The sequence below is a fragment of the Camelus dromedarius genome, chromosome 14 (assembly GCF_036321535.1).
Source record: "Camelus dromedarius isolate mCamDro1 chromosome 14, mCamDro1.pat, whole genome shotgun sequence".
NCBI lineage: Eukaryota > Metazoa > Chordata > Mammalia > Artiodactyla > Camelidae > Camelus > Camelus dromedarius.
In genome coordinates this window covers 32,711,979-32,731,165 of record NC_087449.1, presented here as the reverse complement: position 1 = coordinate 32,731,165, position 19,187 = coordinate 32,711,979, and the positions used below count along the sequence as shown (strand labels likewise).

At 49.0% G+C, this 19,187-nt stretch overlaps 1 protein-coding gene across 10 annotated transcripts in view; it reads right to left on the bottom strand.

Annotated features, from left to right (window-relative positions):
• Nucleotides 1–19,187, bottom strand: part of LRP8 (LDL receptor related protein 8) — a 77,390-nt gene that overhangs the window by 5,374 nt on the left and 52,829 nt on the right. For 7 of the 10 annotated variants that reach the window (XR_010383833.1, XM_064493578.1, XM_031465160.2 and 4 more), the window contains 10 exons: nt 16,572–16,746; nt 14,347–14,574; nt 11,335–11,453; nt 10,943–11,082; nt 9,375–9,516; nt 8,754–8,906; nt 7,707–7,928; nt 6,020–6,088; nt 2,681–2,853; nt 1,573–1,749 (listed from right to left, as the gene is read on the bottom strand). Coding sequence is in view for 9 of the 10 variants with exons in the window: in XM_064493578.1 (XP_064349648.1) it covers nt 1,573–1,749; nt 2,681–2,853; nt 6,020–6,088; nt 7,707–7,928; nt 8,754–8,906; nt 9,375–9,516; nt 10,943–11,082; nt 11,335–11,453; nt 14,347–14,574; nt 16,572–16,746 (1,598 nt within the window). In the remaining variant the exon portion in view is untranslated. The remainder of the gene's footprint in view (nt 1–1,572; nt 1,750–2,680; nt 2,854–6,019; nt 6,089–7,706; nt 7,929–8,753; nt 8,907–9,374; nt 9,517–10,942; nt 11,083–11,334; nt 11,454–14,346; nt 14,575–16,571; nt 16,747–19,187) is intronic. The other 3 variants (XM_064493573.1, XM_064493574.1, XM_064493579.1) reach the window with 1 other exon arrangement.

The window sequence follows — 19,187 nt, the reverse complement described above, 5'->3', positions numbered from 1 at the left end:
CCCGTGAAAAGTTTTAGACAGTAGTTGAGTTCTTTCCTTCTTTCTGAGTGTTTTCATCTCCAGGCTATATCTCTAGTTTTCTCCAATTGGTCCTGATGTAATCCCGTGTCCCACTCTTCCATTTCCTGGATACCCTCCTTTGAACAGACCCTAGTGTTTCAAGATTTGTCTCAGCTGTATGAATTTGGACTAACCACTTCACCTCTCTGAGCCTTGGTTTCATCATCTGTTAAATGGGAATAATAATAGGACCGACCTCACAGGGTTGTTGGGAAATCAAATGAGATCATGTATGGAGAGTGCTTAATATAGTACCTAACACACACTCAGGGCTTAGGGTTCTAAATCAACCTAACCAGCATAAAACAGACCCAGATTAGTTTTCCATCTCTGGACAGTCTTCAAACAATAAAAAGTAACTCCACTGCCTTTTGAATCATCTTTGGATTATTTGTGTTTTTGCATGAATGCCATGGCCTTGCTCCAGCAGCACAGGTATTTGAGACTATCTTCTTCTAGTCCAGTTACCCTCCCACCCTCCCCAAGATAGATCTCTAGGCCAAAAGCAGGCCCCAGCAGTGAGACCAGAGAAAGGACAGGGGAGAGAACAGGTTGTCAAGAATACTGATTTCCAGAGCTTCAAGGCTATTTACCCTATGATACAGTGGAAAGAGCATGGGCTTTTGTGTACCTACAGACAGGAGTTTGAATGCTGGTTCTGCCACTTCCTAGTTGTGATCGTAGGGAAGTTACTCAATTTCTCTGAGTTTCAGTTTCCTCATCTGCAAAATGGGGCTAATAATATCAACTATATAGGTTACTGTAAAGACTAAACAAGAAAATGTACATAAAACAGTAGTGTCTGATCCACAGTAGGTTCTTACTAAATGTCAACTTCCTCCCTCTCCTCCTCTCTTTCTCTGTGACTGGCAGGAGCTTATTCTTCAGGCCTTAGATTCACCAGGAATTGCTCCCCCTGAGGGGTTGTTTCCTTCTCTGGAAACAGTGACACTTTACATGTACAGAGTGCTTCACAGCTCGCAAAGCACTCTCACATGTGCTGTCTTGCTTGAACTTCATAAACTTAGGAGGCAGAGAGAATGGGGATGTTATTTCCATTTTATGAATAAAAGTGAGCAGAGAAATGACTGAGATCACAGGGCTGTGGAACAGTGGACCTGGGAGTCATTTCCTTACTCCAGGCTCAGCATTTCTTCCACTGTGCCCTCTCTGATCTTTAAAAATTGGTTAAGAACTGTTTGCTTGGGTTGGCCAAGGTTAAGGATCCTCAGGGCCATCCACTAATCCTCCCCACTTGCTCAACCTCATTTCTCACGTCTCCCCTTCACAATTAGCTTCGGCAGCAGTTCTGTCCGCCCTGCCCCATACTCAATCATTTCTCCCACATGCCATTTCCTCTGTCTGCAGCTAACCCATTTTCCCTCTTTGCCCCAACACCCAGCTCACAATTTGCAGCCTTTCAGAACCAGAGAGCCTTCTAGGGTTGGCTGCACCTGCCTGGTTCACACCCTCACTCATCAGCCCCTCAGACTCAGAGTGGCACTGCCCTACCTTGCACTTGACGACAGGCAGCTCGGAAAGAGGGTTCTTCGGGAGTTGGTGCAGCTGTGACCTTGGTTCCCCCGGCAAGACAAAAAGCTCCTTGAGGGCAGGGGCTGGGTCTTCCAGTTCTCTGGTCTCCCCAAGGCAGGGCTCTGCCCACAGTGGGTGATCAAAGCTGCTGATTGCCTGACAGGGGGATGGACTGGATGACCTATGAGGTCACACTCAGCCCGACTCTGCTATACAACCATGACATCTGCTCCAGCCACTTTGTGGTCCTTGCTCCCCCAAGCCATGCCTGTTGTGCCTCTCAGCCTTTGCACATGCTTCTTTCTGGAATGCCATTTTCCTCCTCTCTATGTGGAAAACTGCTATTAATCTTTCAAGGATACTGTTCATCTGTCACCTCCTCTGCGAGGCACTCCCTGCCTGATTTTCCAAACAGAATTAACAACTCCCTTGTTGATGTTTCCATAGCATTTGTTCAACAACTATTTACTGGGAGCCAACTCTGCTGTGCTAGGCACCAGGAAAACAGATTAATTAGACAGTCCTACCTCAAGGAGCTCACGGTCTAGTGGGGAAACCACTGAGTAAAAAGACAAGTAGACTATAGTGTGACAGGTGCTGTGATGGAGAGAGGAGGTGGGAGGACAAAGAAACCAGAGAAAGCTTCCTAGAAGAGGGGACTCCTGAGCTCCCCCCATGGCATTCAGCGCACCGCTATACAATAGCCAAGTGACTCTCTATAACTCCCCCTCCAACTCCTTAGAGCAAGTACATCCCTTCTTTATTCTTAAACACTTGGTATCTAGTGCGGTACTTGGCACATACTGGCATACAGTGTTTACTGAAATGAATGGCCAGTTACCTTTCTAGGTCAAAGGTTCTGAAAACATACTCAGCACATAGACAGACATTTGGCTTCTTTACACCAGGAAGAGCCTCTAGGTTTAGGGTGGTCCCGATACCCTTCTACCCCAACTACCTGCCTTAGCATTTCTGTGTCCCCCTAGCACATGGTACGTTCTTGGTAAATGTTTGAAGGAAGAAGGAAGGGAGGGAAGGAAGAAGGGAGGAAAGGAAGGAAGGCATTCTTCCAGCAAGGAGTACTTACTGCTGGGTAGACATGGCCAATCTGAGCACTCCTCCCTATGTGGAGCTCATCTTCATCCTCCTCTTCTGTTGTTTTCCTGTATACTGGGTTGTCGAAATTCATGCTTTTGGTATTCTTCCGCTTCCAGTTTCTCCAGATCAGGTAGCCACTCATGCACAGCAGGGCTATTACCGCTGGAGGAAGACACGTGACACTGAACATCCAGCAGGCTCCCACCCATTGCTCAAACAGTAGTGCGTTTCTTGCCACCACTACAACGTGACAATGTTCCTCAGGCTCTGTTTCTGCAGGTTTCTTTTCTGCTGTTGAGAACGCCTTTTCCTAGCTCGTCCTTCATTAACTACTTACTCATCCTTCAAAATCCAGCTCAAATGTGAAGCCTTTCTCAACCTCTCGCAGTATGGTCATTTATTCCCTCACGTGTGTCCCAGTCCACAGTGTCATACCTTATACATGTGTACCCCCAAGGAGACTGAGCTCTTTGAGGGCAGGGACTGTGTCTTTTTTATCTCTCTATGCCCAGTGCCTAGCACTGGAGCTCAGTAACGTGCTGACTGAATGAGTGAATTTCTTCACCACACTTCTGCCCTAATGCTGCTGCTTCCCTGGATTTCTCTAAGAAAACCATTCTCTCCTAAAATCAGAGGGTAGAGGGTGGGGAGGGGTGCTTCTTTCAAAGCTGGGACTCTACAAGGAGAGGCACATCTCTAGAAGCGGACACAGCAGGGAACCTAGGCTATGAGTTATAAAATATATATAAATGAATATATTAATGAGTAAAGGAGGACATTCTTAAATAGAGCTGGGCAAAAACGGAGCAAGCAGCTTCATAAGACAGTGAGCCAATCAGGTGGAGGCTGGGTGGCAGCTATCCCGGATGCTATAGAGGGGGTTTCTACTTTGGTAAGACTGTAATAATGAACAGTAATTGGTGCCCTTTAAAGATGGGAACAAGGCAAGGATGCCTGTTATTGCTGCTACTATTTGTTGTCCCAGAGATCTAGCTATGCAGTAAGACCAGATGAAAAACTGAAGGGCACACATGGGAAAGGAGAAACCAAACTGTCATTATTAATAGATATTGTATGTTTGGATAATCTTAGAAAAGCGGATGAAAAACTATTAGAAATAATTTTAGTCCATCAAGAATAACATAAAAAAATCAACAGCTTGCTTATTAATCAGCAATAATCAAATAGAAAGTGGAATGGAATAAGAACACATGCATAACAACCCAACAAAAACCTGTAAAATACTTGGGATTACCCAGCAGGGAACGTACAAGTTCTATGTGATCTACAAAATGCTACTGAAGGACACAAAAGGAGGCTGAAATAAACAGAAAGATATGTCATCTTCCTTGCTGGGAAGATTCAATATTGTAAAAATGTAAATTCTCCCCTCATCAATTTGTACATTCAAAGCATAAGATTCCATTGTAACTTTTATAGAATTAACAAGATGATTCTAAGGTTCACCTAGAAGAAAAATTGAATAGAAATAGCTAAGAAAATGTTTCAAGAATAATAATGACCTATTAGACATTAAAATATATCTCAAAGTTGTGCTTCTAGTAAATGGGAATAGAGAGACAACTGGTGAAGGAGCAGATCAAAGTACGTATTAGGCATGTAGTTCATAATAAAGATGACAAGTCAAGTCAGAAGGAAAGGATGGACTACTTAATAATGGTCTTGTGAAAACTAGGAAGGCGTGTCCAAAAAGCCAGTTAAAGCTCAACCTCACCCTACCCTCTAAATTCCAAATGGACTAATATCTAAATACTAAAAAAACGCTTAAAGTAAATATATAGGGAGATATTTTAATAATTTAGAATGAGGCAGACCTTCCTAAGCAAGACACAAATTTCTGCTAATCTGAGGGGTGAAAGGGCAGGTTATATCAGGGAAAACAACATACACGTGCCTTTCTATAGAGCAGAGGATGGCAGCAAAAGAGCAGATTTCTCTTTCACTAAACAATGCTGAGTATTTTCCAATCGCTCCACTCAAAGTGAGCCTGGAATGGTCTCACCATCACCTGTACTGACGAAAGCCTTTCAAGGCCAATTCAAAAGCCACCTTCTCTGGAAGAGCCACCTCCTCTCCTCCACAGGGCATCGTGCCTCTATTACAGGCCATAATAATACGTATTCACACCTTTCTTGTATCACTTTTCTATGATTAAAGACTGAAAGCTCTTAAAGTCTTTTATCTTTTTCTTCCCTGGACCCTTGGTGCCTGGGACAGTCCCTTGCATAGTTAAGAGTTTTTTAAACTTTCACTCACTAACTCACCACCATACTGGCGACTCCCAGGATAAAAGGGCAAAGTCCTCGTCCTTGAGGTACTCATGGGTAAGGAAGGGAGATAAACCATGAATGGACAATCACAATTCAAAGATCCCACCAAGAGAAGAGACTGGCATGAGAGACAAGACGTGCAGGATATTATGGGAACATCAGGTGAGAGAGAGTGAATCAGCCCCGGGGGCTGTCTCTGAGGTTTAACCAAATGTCATATTCTGGCCGTATTCCAAATCCACCTGCTCCTGCCCTCACACACCATTTCCCATTCCTGGCTTTGCTCATGCTGTCTTCACTTGCTCAGGTTTCTCTTGATATCCTTTCCACTGGCTCAAATATCATTTCCACTAGGAACCCTCCCCTGCCCGCTTCTCTTCTCTCCCAAGTCCAAGTTAAGTGCCTCCTGGCACTTTGACTGAACTGCATATTGCTTCATTTTAGGAATTACCATGTCAGAATCAAGTATCTGTTATGTGTGTCTCTCTGACAAGTCTATAAACTTTCAGAGGACAGGAACCATGTCTTACTCATTTTTAACCACTTTCCCTCCCCTTATCACAGAGTCTAGTACATGGTAGCTGCTTAATAAATGTTTGTTGAAAAACCAAACAGGAAGAAAGCAAGATAGCATGATTTATTAAAGGAGGTGCAAGTCGCTCTACTTATTAATTCAACAAATATTTCCTCCCGTGTGCCAGATACTGCAGGGAGCTGGGGAGAGTGGTGAAAAGAGGGACACAGCCCTGTCCCCGTGGAGCCTATAGTCTGGCTTCACATGGCTGGTGTGTAGAGTGTCAATGAGGGGCAATGGGGGAAACATCTGGACGGTTGCCTGGGGCCAGGTCTGGAGAGCCTTGTGTGCCAAGCTGAGAAATCAAACTAAATCAGGACTGGGAGGTGAGCAGGAAGGCTGCCAGGGCAGAAAAAGTCAATGAGACAGGTCAGGGCACTAAGTACTTTGTCCTTCTAGTGCTTTTTCCTAGACCCTGGGCAGGGTCTCTTTCTTTTCCCCAGTGGCTCGGGGCCACACTCACCCATGGGCACGACGATCCCAATGACAGCAGCGGTGACTGTTGAGCCCATCCTGCCACCTTCATTCCCATCTGCAAAACACACATGTTTGCTGACCGAGTCCAAGTCCTTGTTGGCCTCAAGCAGGAAGAACTACCCAATTGCTTCTTGCCCTCATTCCAAAATGATGATCCTGGCTAATGTCTAATCATTTAGTCTTTCCAGATCCCATCAGGACAGAAGTCATCTCCATTTCACAGATGAGGAAACTGAGTCTCACTGGGGTTTGGGGGACTCACGGACAAGTGGCAGAGCGGGTACTCACATCCAGGACTTAAGCCTAAGTCCCTCAGCCTTTCCATAGTATGAGGGTGGTAGGAAGCTGGGGGCTGGTGTGGCAGAGTAGCCCTTACATCTTTATGTGGCTGACTGCCTGGGGCAGTTGCCTTTTTCAGCCAGGATCTGATGCTTAGCCTGTCTTGTTTCTTGTCCATTTTAAGTAATTAAAATGGGACACAGTATAATAGTATAAATAGAATCCAGAGCACAAGCCCCTGGGTCAGACTTCTTGGGTTCAAATCTCGGCTCTACTACTTACTACTTGTGTGACCTTGGACAAGTTGTTATATGTATGTAAAATAGCCTATTTATCTTTAAAATGAGAATAATGGTATACCTCCTTCCTAGGGATATTGTGACGATTACATGAGATAATTCATGCAAAATGCCTCCCCAGCACAGTGCCCGGCACAGCCTTGCCTAGTTCAGAGAGGGCTGGGGATGGGGTAGGGGTTGCTGTGAAGCCCGAATAGGGTCTATAAAACACACTCTAAACTGACAAGTGCTGGGAAAGTGTACTATATATTTTTAAAAGGAAGTTGTGTCCTCTTTTTCACGCTTACACTCATCTTCATTGTAACATCTGTATGGACCTTTTTAGTTTAAATAGCAGCTTTCCCTTGGATCCTCAGGACAGCCCTCTGAGGCGTGAAGAAGGGCTAACGTCTACATTTGCTCCAAGAGAGGAGATGACTGTCCTCTGGCAATGGCCCAAATGCTATCCTCTCCCTGTGTCTGTTTCCCCGGGTTACTCTCAGGGAACCTAATTATTAGGGGGAGAAAGGAGCTGCAATGCTTACAAAGTTTACTGTGGAAAAGCCACTGTCCTCTGCCTCCAGGGCCCAGTGATGTCGTAAGTGGTGAACTTAATCATTTCTATCTCATGGTTTGCAGAGAGTTATGAACGAACCATAGTTATGGATATGACTGTCTGGGGAACCTACTAAGGGTGCTGAGAACGAAGAGCAGAGCTTTTGAAGTTTCCAAATCTGAGGGACGCTCCCTCATATACAGTCAGTAACGTGTGACATGGACACACTACCAGTGCCCGCAGGTACTCCTGTTTACACAGCCTTCTCCGTGTCGCATGGCAATCTTGCGAAGCAGGCAGGGTAAGGGTTATTATTATCCCACCGTGCAGGTGAGGAAACTACGGCTCAGAGACAGGAAGTGGCTTCCCTCAAGGCCCTCTACACAGTAGAGCACCTACGGACTCCTAAAGCGCAGGTTGGCGTTCACCTCCCCCTGCTCCCCCTGTGCAGACATCCAGTATTCAGCGCTGCTATGGCCTCTTCTTCCCACAGCTCCCCCCATCCTGGCTTCCCTAGGACCCGCCCATGTCATGAAAGAAGGCAGAACTCGTTTCCTTACAGTGCTGGGAGTGGTTGCTGGTTGCAGGGCTTGGGGCAGACGGGCTGGTGCTGGGAGCTCTGGGGACACTAACTGAGCTTGGGACCGCTGCTGCCAGGCTCGGTGTCTCTGTGCTGTGGTTCTGGTAGGTGGTGCTGTGGACGGTGGTCCCAGGGGCTCTGGTGTCAGCTACTGTCCTCGTTGTGGTAGAGGCTAACGTCGTAGTTGAGGTAGACTGAGGCGCTGAAGGGGAAATATCATGAAGGTCACTTGGATGGAGAATTTTGGTTTCAGTGCTTAAATTTTTGCCCCTGGGAGGTTCACTTGTGAACTCAACCTCATGGCTCAGCTGAAACTCCTTCCCTGATCCTCCTTAGCTGGGTGCCACGCATACTGCACTTTGACTTGATAAAGATGAGTCATTAAAACAGTGCTGGAGAATTAGGTGTGGGCAAGACCACTAAAAAAGACTGGGAAGAGTGGAAACCATATAAATCTAGAAGGATTTTACATTGTTACACTGTAAGGTTTAAATTCTCACCTCACTTTAAACACTGGAACCTGGAAATCATACATGGTGCAGCAGACTTACGCTCAAAAGGCTGTGTCCCTTCATCAGGACTGGGGGATGGATATAAATTTATATGGTTGAAGCATTAACTGACTGTTAGTTCCAATCACAACACAAAAGGGCATCTGGACAGTGTGTTAAGTTCTGGGCAAGTTCATAATCACCTGCATATAAATAGTAACAGAAGCCATGGGGATCAAGGCTTTTTAATTCAAGGTCTTCAAGGGGTTCCAGATTCCCCTGAAACTGAATTTGAAATGTTGTACGTGTATGTGTGTTTTTCTGGGAGAGAAAGGGAGAAGAGAAAGCCTTGGCGGGACCCCAGGGGACACCAGCATTCAAGGTAGGTAAAGAAGAGGAGCCTGAGAGGCAACAAGGAGCCAGCCAGAGAAGGTGGAGGAAAACCAGGAGCACGTGCTTTTCCAGAAGCCATGGAAGGCTTCAGCGGATGGGATCTGGCTTTGCCAGGGGCCACCCCTCCTGGTCGCTCTGCTCACCTCGGTAGCACCTCTTCATGTCAGGGCCCAGCCACATGGTGTCAGGACAGGCACACGTGTACTTGGGAGAGTGGCTGGAGATCTGAGGAGCAGGAAGGCACAGGTACTCACAGCCTCCTTTGGGCTGGGCACTCAGCTCGCAGGCGTCTGCAGCTAGTGGCACAGAGAGACGGAGCGAGAGAGGGAGCTGGGGCGCAGACAGGGCCTACCAGGCTCTCCCTCCTCTGAGGGCCGGGCCCTCCCCACTGGGCTTACTCAAAACAGTTTCGCTACTACTTTTACTGGGCACCTTCCAGCACTGTGCCTGGTGTTTTACCCCCACAGTTTCATTTAATGCTTGTCAAAGCTACACCTCTAGTAACTTTAGAGACAATTTGAACTGACATCTGTTGTACTCCAAAGTCCATGATTTTTTCTCTGTCACATGCCATGTATCTCTCTTATTTAAATTTCTAGATCTAGAATCAGGCGTCAATCTTATTTCTTTACCCCTTTTTGCTTTCCCACCCTTCCCGTTATAGTTAGAATGAGGGGTTGTTGCCACTACTTCTGGGGGTGCTGCATTGAACGTGAATGCAGCCTGCCTCGTGGAGGGAGGGTACAAGGGCAGGGAAGGCTCACCTCTTGGCTGCTTCAGCTCATGGAAGATGACAATGTCATGTGGGTTATTGAGGTTCTCAGCTAAGACAGAGATTTCCAGGCCATTGAGCCGATTTGCACTGAAAATGGCCTCATTCTCCAGGTCTGTCCAGAACACCTTGTCCTGTGGAGTACAGAGGCAGAGGACGAGAGGCCTAGAGCCTAAAGCCATGACCTCAGTCTGAGGGCTCGGCCCGAAAATACAGCCACAAGAACTGCCCTGAGCTCTCCTGTCCAGATTCATTGTGGGATTCTCAGCTTTGATCTGTGGCATATGCTCTGGTTCCCTTCTGTCTCAGAGGGTTACTCAGTGATTCTGTGCTTTGGCCTGAAGCCTGCTCATTAATGCTGAGCTAGGCCTGCTTCCTGGAGTTCAGCAAAAACCCAGGGTGGGGTTTCTATAGCTGTCACCATTACTAGGGTCTGGGACCAAGATTGAAGAGGATGTGTGATCCAGTGAGCATGATCCCTACTGGGCTTCCTACAGCCTCTGGGCATACACACATACGCATGCAATGGTTAGTCATACAAGCCTGGATGTGCCTCTGTAGGCAAATCCACATTTACAGGTGCAACCGTGCAGCCTCATGTACAGATGCAGACACGTAACCTCATGCTCATCTACGCACCCAAAGGCACACTGGTACCTAAATGAACATCTAAGTACTGGTATACGTATTTATACCCACAAGCACTAGCACACACAGGAATGCACATTTTAAAACTAATGCATTTATGTGTACACATGCACATACACATACATGCCACATATATGCACAAACTCATACACATGTCTGAACACACCTGTCTTTTGAAGCAGGGGCTGGACTTGGGAGGTGGGGCTTTGCCCACAATTTCAGAGCTGTGTTGGGTGATGCCACTCCAAGCAAATATTGCCAGTGCCCTCCATAGATCAGTGTCCCCTTGCTTTCCCTCCCCTCGGTGGTAGAGTTAGTTTTGGGGAAGAGGTACATGTGTGTGAGAACCTGGTTGGTTCTGGCTTCCTCATTCCCCAAGAAGAAAGGTTGTTAGGATCAGAACACAGGAAGATCTTGACTCTGCACCCTCCTGTGAGCGCCTTGATAATGGGGATGATGTCTGAATCACTTCTATGATCCCACGGTCCAGCAAAGGTCAGTAAGTGTGCTGAGCTAAATAGCATCTCTCAGGCCATTTCCAACAGTAAATGATACTAAGAAAATGTGTATTCCTTCTTCCTTCCCTCCCTTTATCGGGTACCTTCCCTATATGTGGGTACAGTGGGGGTGCTGGGGGTACAGAGAGGAAACATACATGGTCTAGAAACTTACCTATGAGAAGTGCTCTGAGGGAGGGGCCTTGGGGAAGGAGCATAGGAAAGGCTGCCAAGTGGACAACAGGCTGCAAAGCCTCTGTTTGCAGGCAGCACACAGGTTGTGTACAAACAAGTCAGGTGGCTTCCCTGTCCCTTTGTTTCCACTTGGATGAGTCTCAGGGAGTCGTCCTATTTGAACAGCCTTTTCCAGTCTCCGGCTTCCTGATGAGGCCATGCATCCCCTCACGGGTCTCACCTCAAACACGGCTATCCCAAAAGGGTGGCTCAGGAAGTCAGGGGAGGAAATCAGCATCTTCCTATTGCCTCCACTGAAGTCAGTGCTGGACAGCTGGTGCAGCTTGGAGTCCACCCAGTACAGGCGCTGGTTCAGCAAATCTAGGGGAGGGAAAGGGGATGGTGGGTCAGGTTGTGAGCCTGGGACGGCAGCCTGGATCTCTGCTCCTCTGTGCCCCTCCCCTGCCCACATCTCCAGGCTAGGCCTCAGAAGGAGGCCAGCTCCGGGCAACCATCAGGAAACACAGGCACTGGCACGATGAGGGGAAACAGAAACAAGGCCCAAGGAGCTCCAGGCAGTGGTCAGGACCAGGTGCCAGAACAGGCCCCCAGTCCAGGGAAGGCAGGGCTCACCCAGGGTGATTCCGTTGGGCCACTCAATACCATCTGACACCAGCGTTTGCCGGTCCACACCGTTGAGCCCAGACTTCTCGATCTTGGCCTGGTATCCCCAGTCAGACCAATACATGAACCTAGAAGAGAGAAGAACCCAACTAGGTTTCTTGTCAGGGGACACAACTGGAGTGGTCTGGATCACAAAGGCTCAATGGCCTTTGGAATGTTGAAGACGATGCTTAGTGGGGATTGGCAAGACTTGTGCAGGTCACCGGAACCAGCAAATCTTAAGAACTGGCTGGCACTTCAGCCTTCATCTCACCTGAGTGCCTGGAGACTGTATTCCCCGAGAGTACACCTGACCTCAGCCAAACAGCCCTGTGAGCCCATCTCTCCCACTTCCAGCAGCTGAACCAGAGCCCCAGAGCACTGGAGTGGGAAGGCAAGGGCCTGCCAACCCTTTCTTACCTTCCTGGTCAACAGAGGAGAACACGGACGACCTACCCAGGGTCACAGTGTTAGAACTCTGTCCAGGGCTCCTCTCTTTTTTGTCCTGAACATTTCTTGAGTATTTACTAGGTGAATAGTCCCACCTCATTTACTTACTAATGTAGTGTTCACTGCACTCTCTAATCCAGTCCCTACAGAGCAGGCAAAATGAGCTTCTAAAAGTAGAAGTTGTCATTCTCCTGTTTTTTTAAACTGAGATATAAGACATATAACATTACATGAATTTCATGTGTACAGCATAATGATACTTATACATATTGCAAAATGATCACCGCAATAAGGTAGTTAACATCCAGCACCACACGTAGCTAACAAACTCTATGTGTGACGAGAACTTTTAAGATCTATTACTCTCCTGCTTTTAAACTTTATGGTGGCTTCTCCTATTGACCTTAAAATAAGATCCCAAATCCTTATCACAGCTGACAGGGCTCTGCGTGTCTCTTCTGCAGCCACTGCCCGCCTCCCTCACACACCCCACACCTACCCTGCAGGGCTCCTCTTAGGTCCTTCAGGGCACCAAAGCCTTCACAGAGCCTTTTTCCTCCCCTTCTCTTGCTATTTAGAATAAATGTCTTTCGAGTAGATAATCTTCCTCTGACCTCTCAGCGTAAGTAACTTCTCCCTGTTATCAACTCTTAAAGCACCCCATTTTTCCCTTCTGTAGCTCTACAGCATTGGTTATTTACACATGCAGTGCAGTGTGTTTGTTTACTGTCTGTTCTCCCCACTAGTTTATAAGCTCCATTGAGGGCAGGCTCCTCATCTGCCTTATTCCTCATTTTATACCTGGCAGGTAGCTCATGTGTGGCAGAGTCCTTATTTACCACTTGCTGAACAAAGTAATGTTTTCATTCTGGCCTTACAACCACCCCCAGAAGGGTATAATCATTAGTCCCACTTTACAGATGAGTAAATTGTGACTCAGAGGGGCTGACTTCCCTAAGATTACAATGTGAAAAAGTACTGAAGCCAGGCTTCAAATTCAAGTTCAAATTCAAGCTGGAGTCTAAAGCTTGTGTGCTTAATCCTCTCCAAAATGCCTCTGCTGAAACCTGGCATCAAGCCAAGGCTAGCTCAAGACTAGGGGGCTGAGTGCTTGTTCTGGACACCTTCCATTTGCCACTTTGAATCTACTCTCTCCCCATCTCCATTCTGCTTTGAACACCGAAAAGCTGACTCATGTGGGAACCACATCAGTGGGCATGGCTCCCTAGCCTTCTGGCCTCCAGCTGTGTTCAGCAAAATCCTGGAGGGGGAAGGAAAGAGACTGAGGTCAGGATGTCTATTCCCCTGACCGCCCCCTACAAAGTTGGCTGGCTGATGTCCTAAAGGTGACCCTCTCTACCCCTCTGTCCTTCCCAAACTCAGATAACCCTCCCTGCTCCCTGTTCTTAGTCCAGGATGGTGCATTAGACCTTACCTGCTCCTTTGTACATAGTCCCTTTATTAAACTGGCCTTAAATTTTATCTTGAGTATGCAGTGGGTTCCCTGCTGGTACCCTGCCAGATCCCCAGTGGACAAGGGATGGGCTGGGTGTAATTATATGGTTCGGAGGATGTGGCAGGTGCAGCCCAGGTCTGTGTGACAGTAGACAGGGAACAGGGTTGAGGTGGGCACTAAATGAGATGACTTGGTGTCTGCAGAGTGCCTGGTACTGTCCTGGATGCACCTGTGCACGCTTATTAAACAGCAACTATCAGTCAGTTCCCACAGCCATGCACACCCTCTCAGGGGGCCAGCCCCGCCCCCAGCTGCCCTCACTGGAAGAGGGTTTTCTTATGCCTGCTTAACAATTAAGGAAACAGCAGTAGGAAGAAGCTGGTGAGTCTGGCAAACTTATTATGATGCAGCTGCTTAAAAACCACACCATCTCAGGACATCCCTAGACGGAGGGAGGGGGCCCTGCTCTGTTCAGAATCCCTACCCCTGATATAGAGGCGTGGCCAGAGCAGGGCAGCCTGGAGCAGAGCAGACCCAGTGATTTCGGCCCTCAAATCTTGCTGGCTGTCCTGCAGGGCAGGGAGTAAACATGTTTGATGTAATTCCAGAGGCCAGTGGAGGAAGTCAGAGAGAGGCAGACTTGGGAATACGAGAAACAAACAAGCAAAAGAACACTTTCTAATGGGCAGGGCTGCCCCCAAATGAAACAGGCTGTGTGAGAAGTAGTAAGCTCCTGTCTCTGAAAGTGTGGGGGCCGCCAGATGCCCACCTGTAGCGTGTAGCAGCCTGAGGGAAGACTTCCTGCCCCAGCAGTGTCTACCAGGCCATCTCTAGAGCCCTGGTTTTATATTATGATGAGTGAGTAGCAGAGCCCTGGGAGAGCCCTGGCGACCAGTACCCAGGGAAACCTTGGTCAGGGGTTAACAGCCTGGGGGGCCCATGTGGCCTTTCTTCCCCATGGTCTGTGTCTGAGTGGCCCAGGGCCTCCAAAGCCCTCAAGATATCTCTTGGGACAGACACACGAGGACTGAGCGCCTTTGGGAGGAGAATGGGCAGTTCGGGGTGGGGACACTCACCCTCGCAGGGGGTCGACGGCAATGGCCCGGGGTTCACTGAGGTCACGGCTGAAGAGAGTGCGTCGGCGGCCACCATCGACTGTGGCCACTGAGATGGTCTTATTGCCCGAGTCAGTCCAGTAGATGTGCTTGTGGACCCAGTCCACTGCCAGGCCCTCTGGAGAGTGCAGCTGCTCGTCAATGAGGACCTCCTGCTCTGCTGGGTCGCTGGCTTTGTCCATGTAGGCGCTAGGAGCAACCAGGGCTGGCATGGGGTGGGCGTTCCAGCCCTGGGGCCCATCTGGAGCTGCCCTTCCCCCTCTCTTTTCCCTCTGGGCCATAGCAGTGGGTTTGAAAGGAACTTGGCTAATTTCCATTCAACATGTTCTCTGGGCCACTAGGGTAAGGATACAGGCTTGAGTCAGCCACAGTGTCCGGCCTGGAGGAGCTCAGTTTAGTAGGGACAGAAGTTTACAGCCAGATAATTACAACAGTGCAATGTGATTACAGAAAGTATCAGAGGCTACAGAAGCAGGAGAGTGGAGACTACATCATCCTGGAGGGTTGGAGAAGGCTTTGTAGTTGGCCCTGGAGGACCAATTCACCAGGAACACAAAGAACAGAAGGCAGAGGGAACAGCATGTGCAGATGCCATGGTGTGTGTTCTGGAACAGTGAGATACCCAGAGGGGGTGGAACCGGGTACATGGGATGTAAGACTGGAAGTAAGTGTAGGCAGGGGCCACATCCCGACGGGCTCTGCATGCCATGCTGAGGGGTCAGGGTTTCATCCTGGAGGGGTAACTGAACACGTCCGAGGGCATGGTCAGATAGGCATGTTAGATCACTGAGGCACCTGAGGAATATGGGATGGATTGGAAGGGGAGGGGATGAAGGCAGAGAGACCAGTTAGGAGGCTGTGACCTCATCCAGGTGAGAGACGAAGAGGGTCTGCAGGAGGGCCGTGGCGGTGAGAATGGAGAGAAGGGGCCATAGTACAGCAGACACTCAGGAGGCAACATGAGCAGGGCTCTCGGTCTCCCAAATGCCATTTTCCCCAAGCTTTTCTTCTCCCCATACCCTCTCTTTGGGTGATGAGTTCCACATTGTCCCCCGCCATCCATAACTGACTCTCTGATTCTGAGCACTCTCCTAAATTCCAGACTATAAGGCCAACTGGCCCCCCTCTGATGTCCCCTGGATACCTTGAACCCAACACGTCCCAACCTGCTCCTCTCAATTCCTCTCCTCTCAGCCAAACTGCCCACCTGCCCCCACGTCCCCCTCCACTGCTCCCATCTCAGAGAACAGTACCACCGTCCACAAAACCTCCCAAGCCAGAAATTAAAGCTCCCAAAATGAACCTGGGAACTCTTTCTCCAGCAGCCCCATACTCAGTCCGTCGTCAAATCCTGACTCTCCAGTCACAACTGTCAGACAGGCACTGCTCTAGCTGTCTCTGGGTGTGCAAGTATGACTGAGTGTGTCTGTGCATGATGGGGGTGTGGCAGGCATCAAGGTGTCACTGAGCAGCACTTGGCATTGCTTCCGTCCAGCCAGCCAGCCCACCATTTGTTCAACAGTTTACCCAGTCCTGCCTAGCGGATCTCAGGACAAAGAAAGGACATGACTACTAAAAGGGGGCCTGAGCACATGCAGAAGCACCTAGGACAGATCCTCCTTGTGTGTGTGAAGAGCCTTCCACTGGCTGTGCTGTGAGGGGCTGGACTGGGGGCAGTGCCACCCAGGAAGATCCTCCACCCCCGATTGGGTCAGAGGCCTCCTCTATACTTTTCCCTCATGATCATCACAATGGATGTCACTATGTTCTGAGTGGGGATCCTCCAGGCAGGACCAGGTCTGAGTCATCTTTGAGTCCCCAGGATGCAACACACAGATATGTGAGCTGCTCTGAAAGTCCTCACCAAACCCAGAGATTTCTTCCTTTCTGCCCTGGCTGAACAGTTCCTATGTCTTGCACAGCCCCATTAGGCCACCAGAGGTCAGTCAAAGCCCCAGTGTGTGGGGCTCAAAGCTGTTCAACGAAGCCCTCAGCATCAGCCCACCCAGCAGGTGGAGAAGTCCTGGCAGTTCCTTATCCACTGTGATCCTGCATCCCTTCCTAAGCCCCGGCTCCCTCCTGGGGAATCCTAGAGGCAGAGAGGGTGGGGAGGCCACCCTTCATCTCCTCCTCTGTCAGCCCCGCCCCAGCCCAGGCCTGGGGGCAGGACCCCGGCCTCGGCTCACCTATAGATCTTGCGGTAGGAGAGGTCACACCAGTAGATGCGATTGGTGGCAACTTCGACGTCCAGCGCCACGACATTCTTGAGCATGGGGATGAGACGCGAGTAGTCCCGCTTCACCAGGTCTATCCTCCGCACTTCATGCCGGTTGGTGAAAATTAGGGACGGGCTTCTGCCAGCTGCCATGCAGGGAGGTCGAGAGAGAAAGGGTCAGTGCAAGCAGCAGGGGATCGCGGCTCTGCCACTGGTTTGCTGGGGGGACGCCTCACTTCCTGTAAAAAGCAGTGACAATGCCTACCTCGTAGGTTAGAGAAGCAGATGAAATAATAGGTACTAGAAGGATAAGATGCAAAGCGCCAGGCGTTACAGAGAGATCTTTATTCTTTTTATTAGACATAAACTTCCCCCAAGTCTTTTATGACTCCCTGTTTCCTCTGGCCTGCACAGAAGGCCTTCCGCAGTGTGACCCCCCAGCTCCCTGTCCTGCTCATCCCTCACCCCTCTAACACCATGATTCCAGCCACCAGACTACCTGTCATTGCCTCCCAGCGGCAGAGCCTTGCTGCCTTGGGGTCTTTGCTCAGGTTGTCCCTCTACCTAGAACGCATTTCTCCCAGAGGCTGCTACCTCCTCTGCCTAGGGCCCCGCTGCCATGCTCAAGAAGGGACAATGTGAGCATTAAGTGCATCAGAAAGATGGCTGAGGCTGCGGGATGGAGCACAGATGTCAGAGCTGGGGGTGAGACTTGAGGGATGAGAGTCAAGGAGGCCACTGTGAGTCTCTAGTTTATACAGAGTGTATCTGGGGACATGGTAAGAGATGAAGCTGCAGATGCTATTAGGGACCAGGTGACAAAGGATCCAGTGAACAGGGTGAAGAGTTTGCACTTTATTCTGAGCTAGAAGTAGGGGTGGGATGTGTGTAATATAACAGATTATATGTGCAATAGGGCAACACACATTGTGTATACACAAACCCATTTTCAGATTTAGGATCAGATTTGGATGATCCTGGCTACTCCATGTGGAGGGTCACTGTCCCACAGGCCTATGAGGGCCTAGCACATAGCACAGGCCGCCATTGCTCCAGCCTGTTTTAGACGTAACGGCCACTCTGCAGCACCAGCACTGTCTGAGTGGCAGCGTCTATCCCTAGAGCTGCCTGTGCCTCCTCCCTGTCTTGTTTTCCAGCTGACACTTCTGCAGGCCACCTGTTCCCTGTCACTGTGCATTTGTGCCAGGTTAATGTGCCCCCTCAGGGCAGAGTGGGACCAGCACAGAGCTATGTGGGGCCTGGGGCTGGGTATGTGACCTGTGGGACACAAAGAGACTATTGCAAAGCAGGGCGGGTGGCAGGGAGGGTGTGGTACGAACAGAGGGCACAGAAAAACAGGGCTCCAAGCACAGGAAGGAGAAAAGAAGAAAGCTGGGGTCAAGGCCCGACTCTGTCACTGACAAACTGGTTTTCCTCACCCCAAAGTGAGAGCAAAGACACTTCATTTTCCCAAGGGCAGGAGCTGGGTTCCAGATATGAGGTGACTTTTACTGGGGGCTGTGACTGTGACGAGAGCCCTCAGAGCCCGTGTGTTTGTGATTTGAGTTTTTGTGTAACTGCACTTTAGATATTCGTCTGTGGGGGTTTGTGTATACGCAGGCAGTTGTGTGTTGTCTCCACTGCACATATATAATTCATGTCATGTGTCACACGTGTCCTGTGTGGGGGAAGAACAGGTGCATGCTACATGTGATGTGCTAATATATGTGCCGTACGCTGTACAGTTTGGGTGGTGCATGTTTTGGGTTTATGGGCTACATGTCAATTACTGTAGCCACTGTAATGTTATAACTTATAGAGTGATACTATATTTGTGCATCTGAATTCCAGGTTCACATATCCAACAGCCTACTCAATCCTTCTGCTTAGATGTCTAAACAGTTTCCTTAAATTTAACATGTCCAATCAATCTAATATTTCTCCAAGCCTGCTTTTCTCACCATCTTTCCCAACTCCATAAACAGCAATCCTATTTTTCTAGCTAGTTGGCCAAAAACCTTGGAATCATCTTTGATTCCTTTTTTTCTTTCACATTCCACATTCAATTCATAAGCAAACCTCTTGCTTCAGAATAAATCCGGACCTTTGAAATATATTCATACCGTCCACTTCTCATCATTTCCACTTCAACGCCCTGGTCCAAGCCACCAACTCTTCTCTCCTGGATTAATTACAGCAACAACCTCTTCCTCTTCAGCGGTTTCCTGACTTCCTCCCGTGACCCCGACTGTCTATTCTCAACACAGCCGCCAGGGGGAGCCCACTGAAATGTAAGGCGCACCAAGTCGCTCTACTCAGAACCTGCAAGGGCTCCCTTCCCCCTGAGAGTCACCTCGCTGACTTCATCTCCTCCTTTTCTCCTTGCTCCAGCTGCCCCAGCTTCCTCGTCATCTGAACACAGTAGGGATGCTGCTGCCTTCCGGCCTCTGCTTTCTGCGGTTCCTGCAGGTGAGGCATGGCTCACTCCTTCACGTCTTTACTCAAATGTCACCTTCTCAGGGAGGGCATGCCTGAACACTTGATCTAAAGCTGAAAGGCACTGCCCTCTTGGACTTCTCCCTTTATA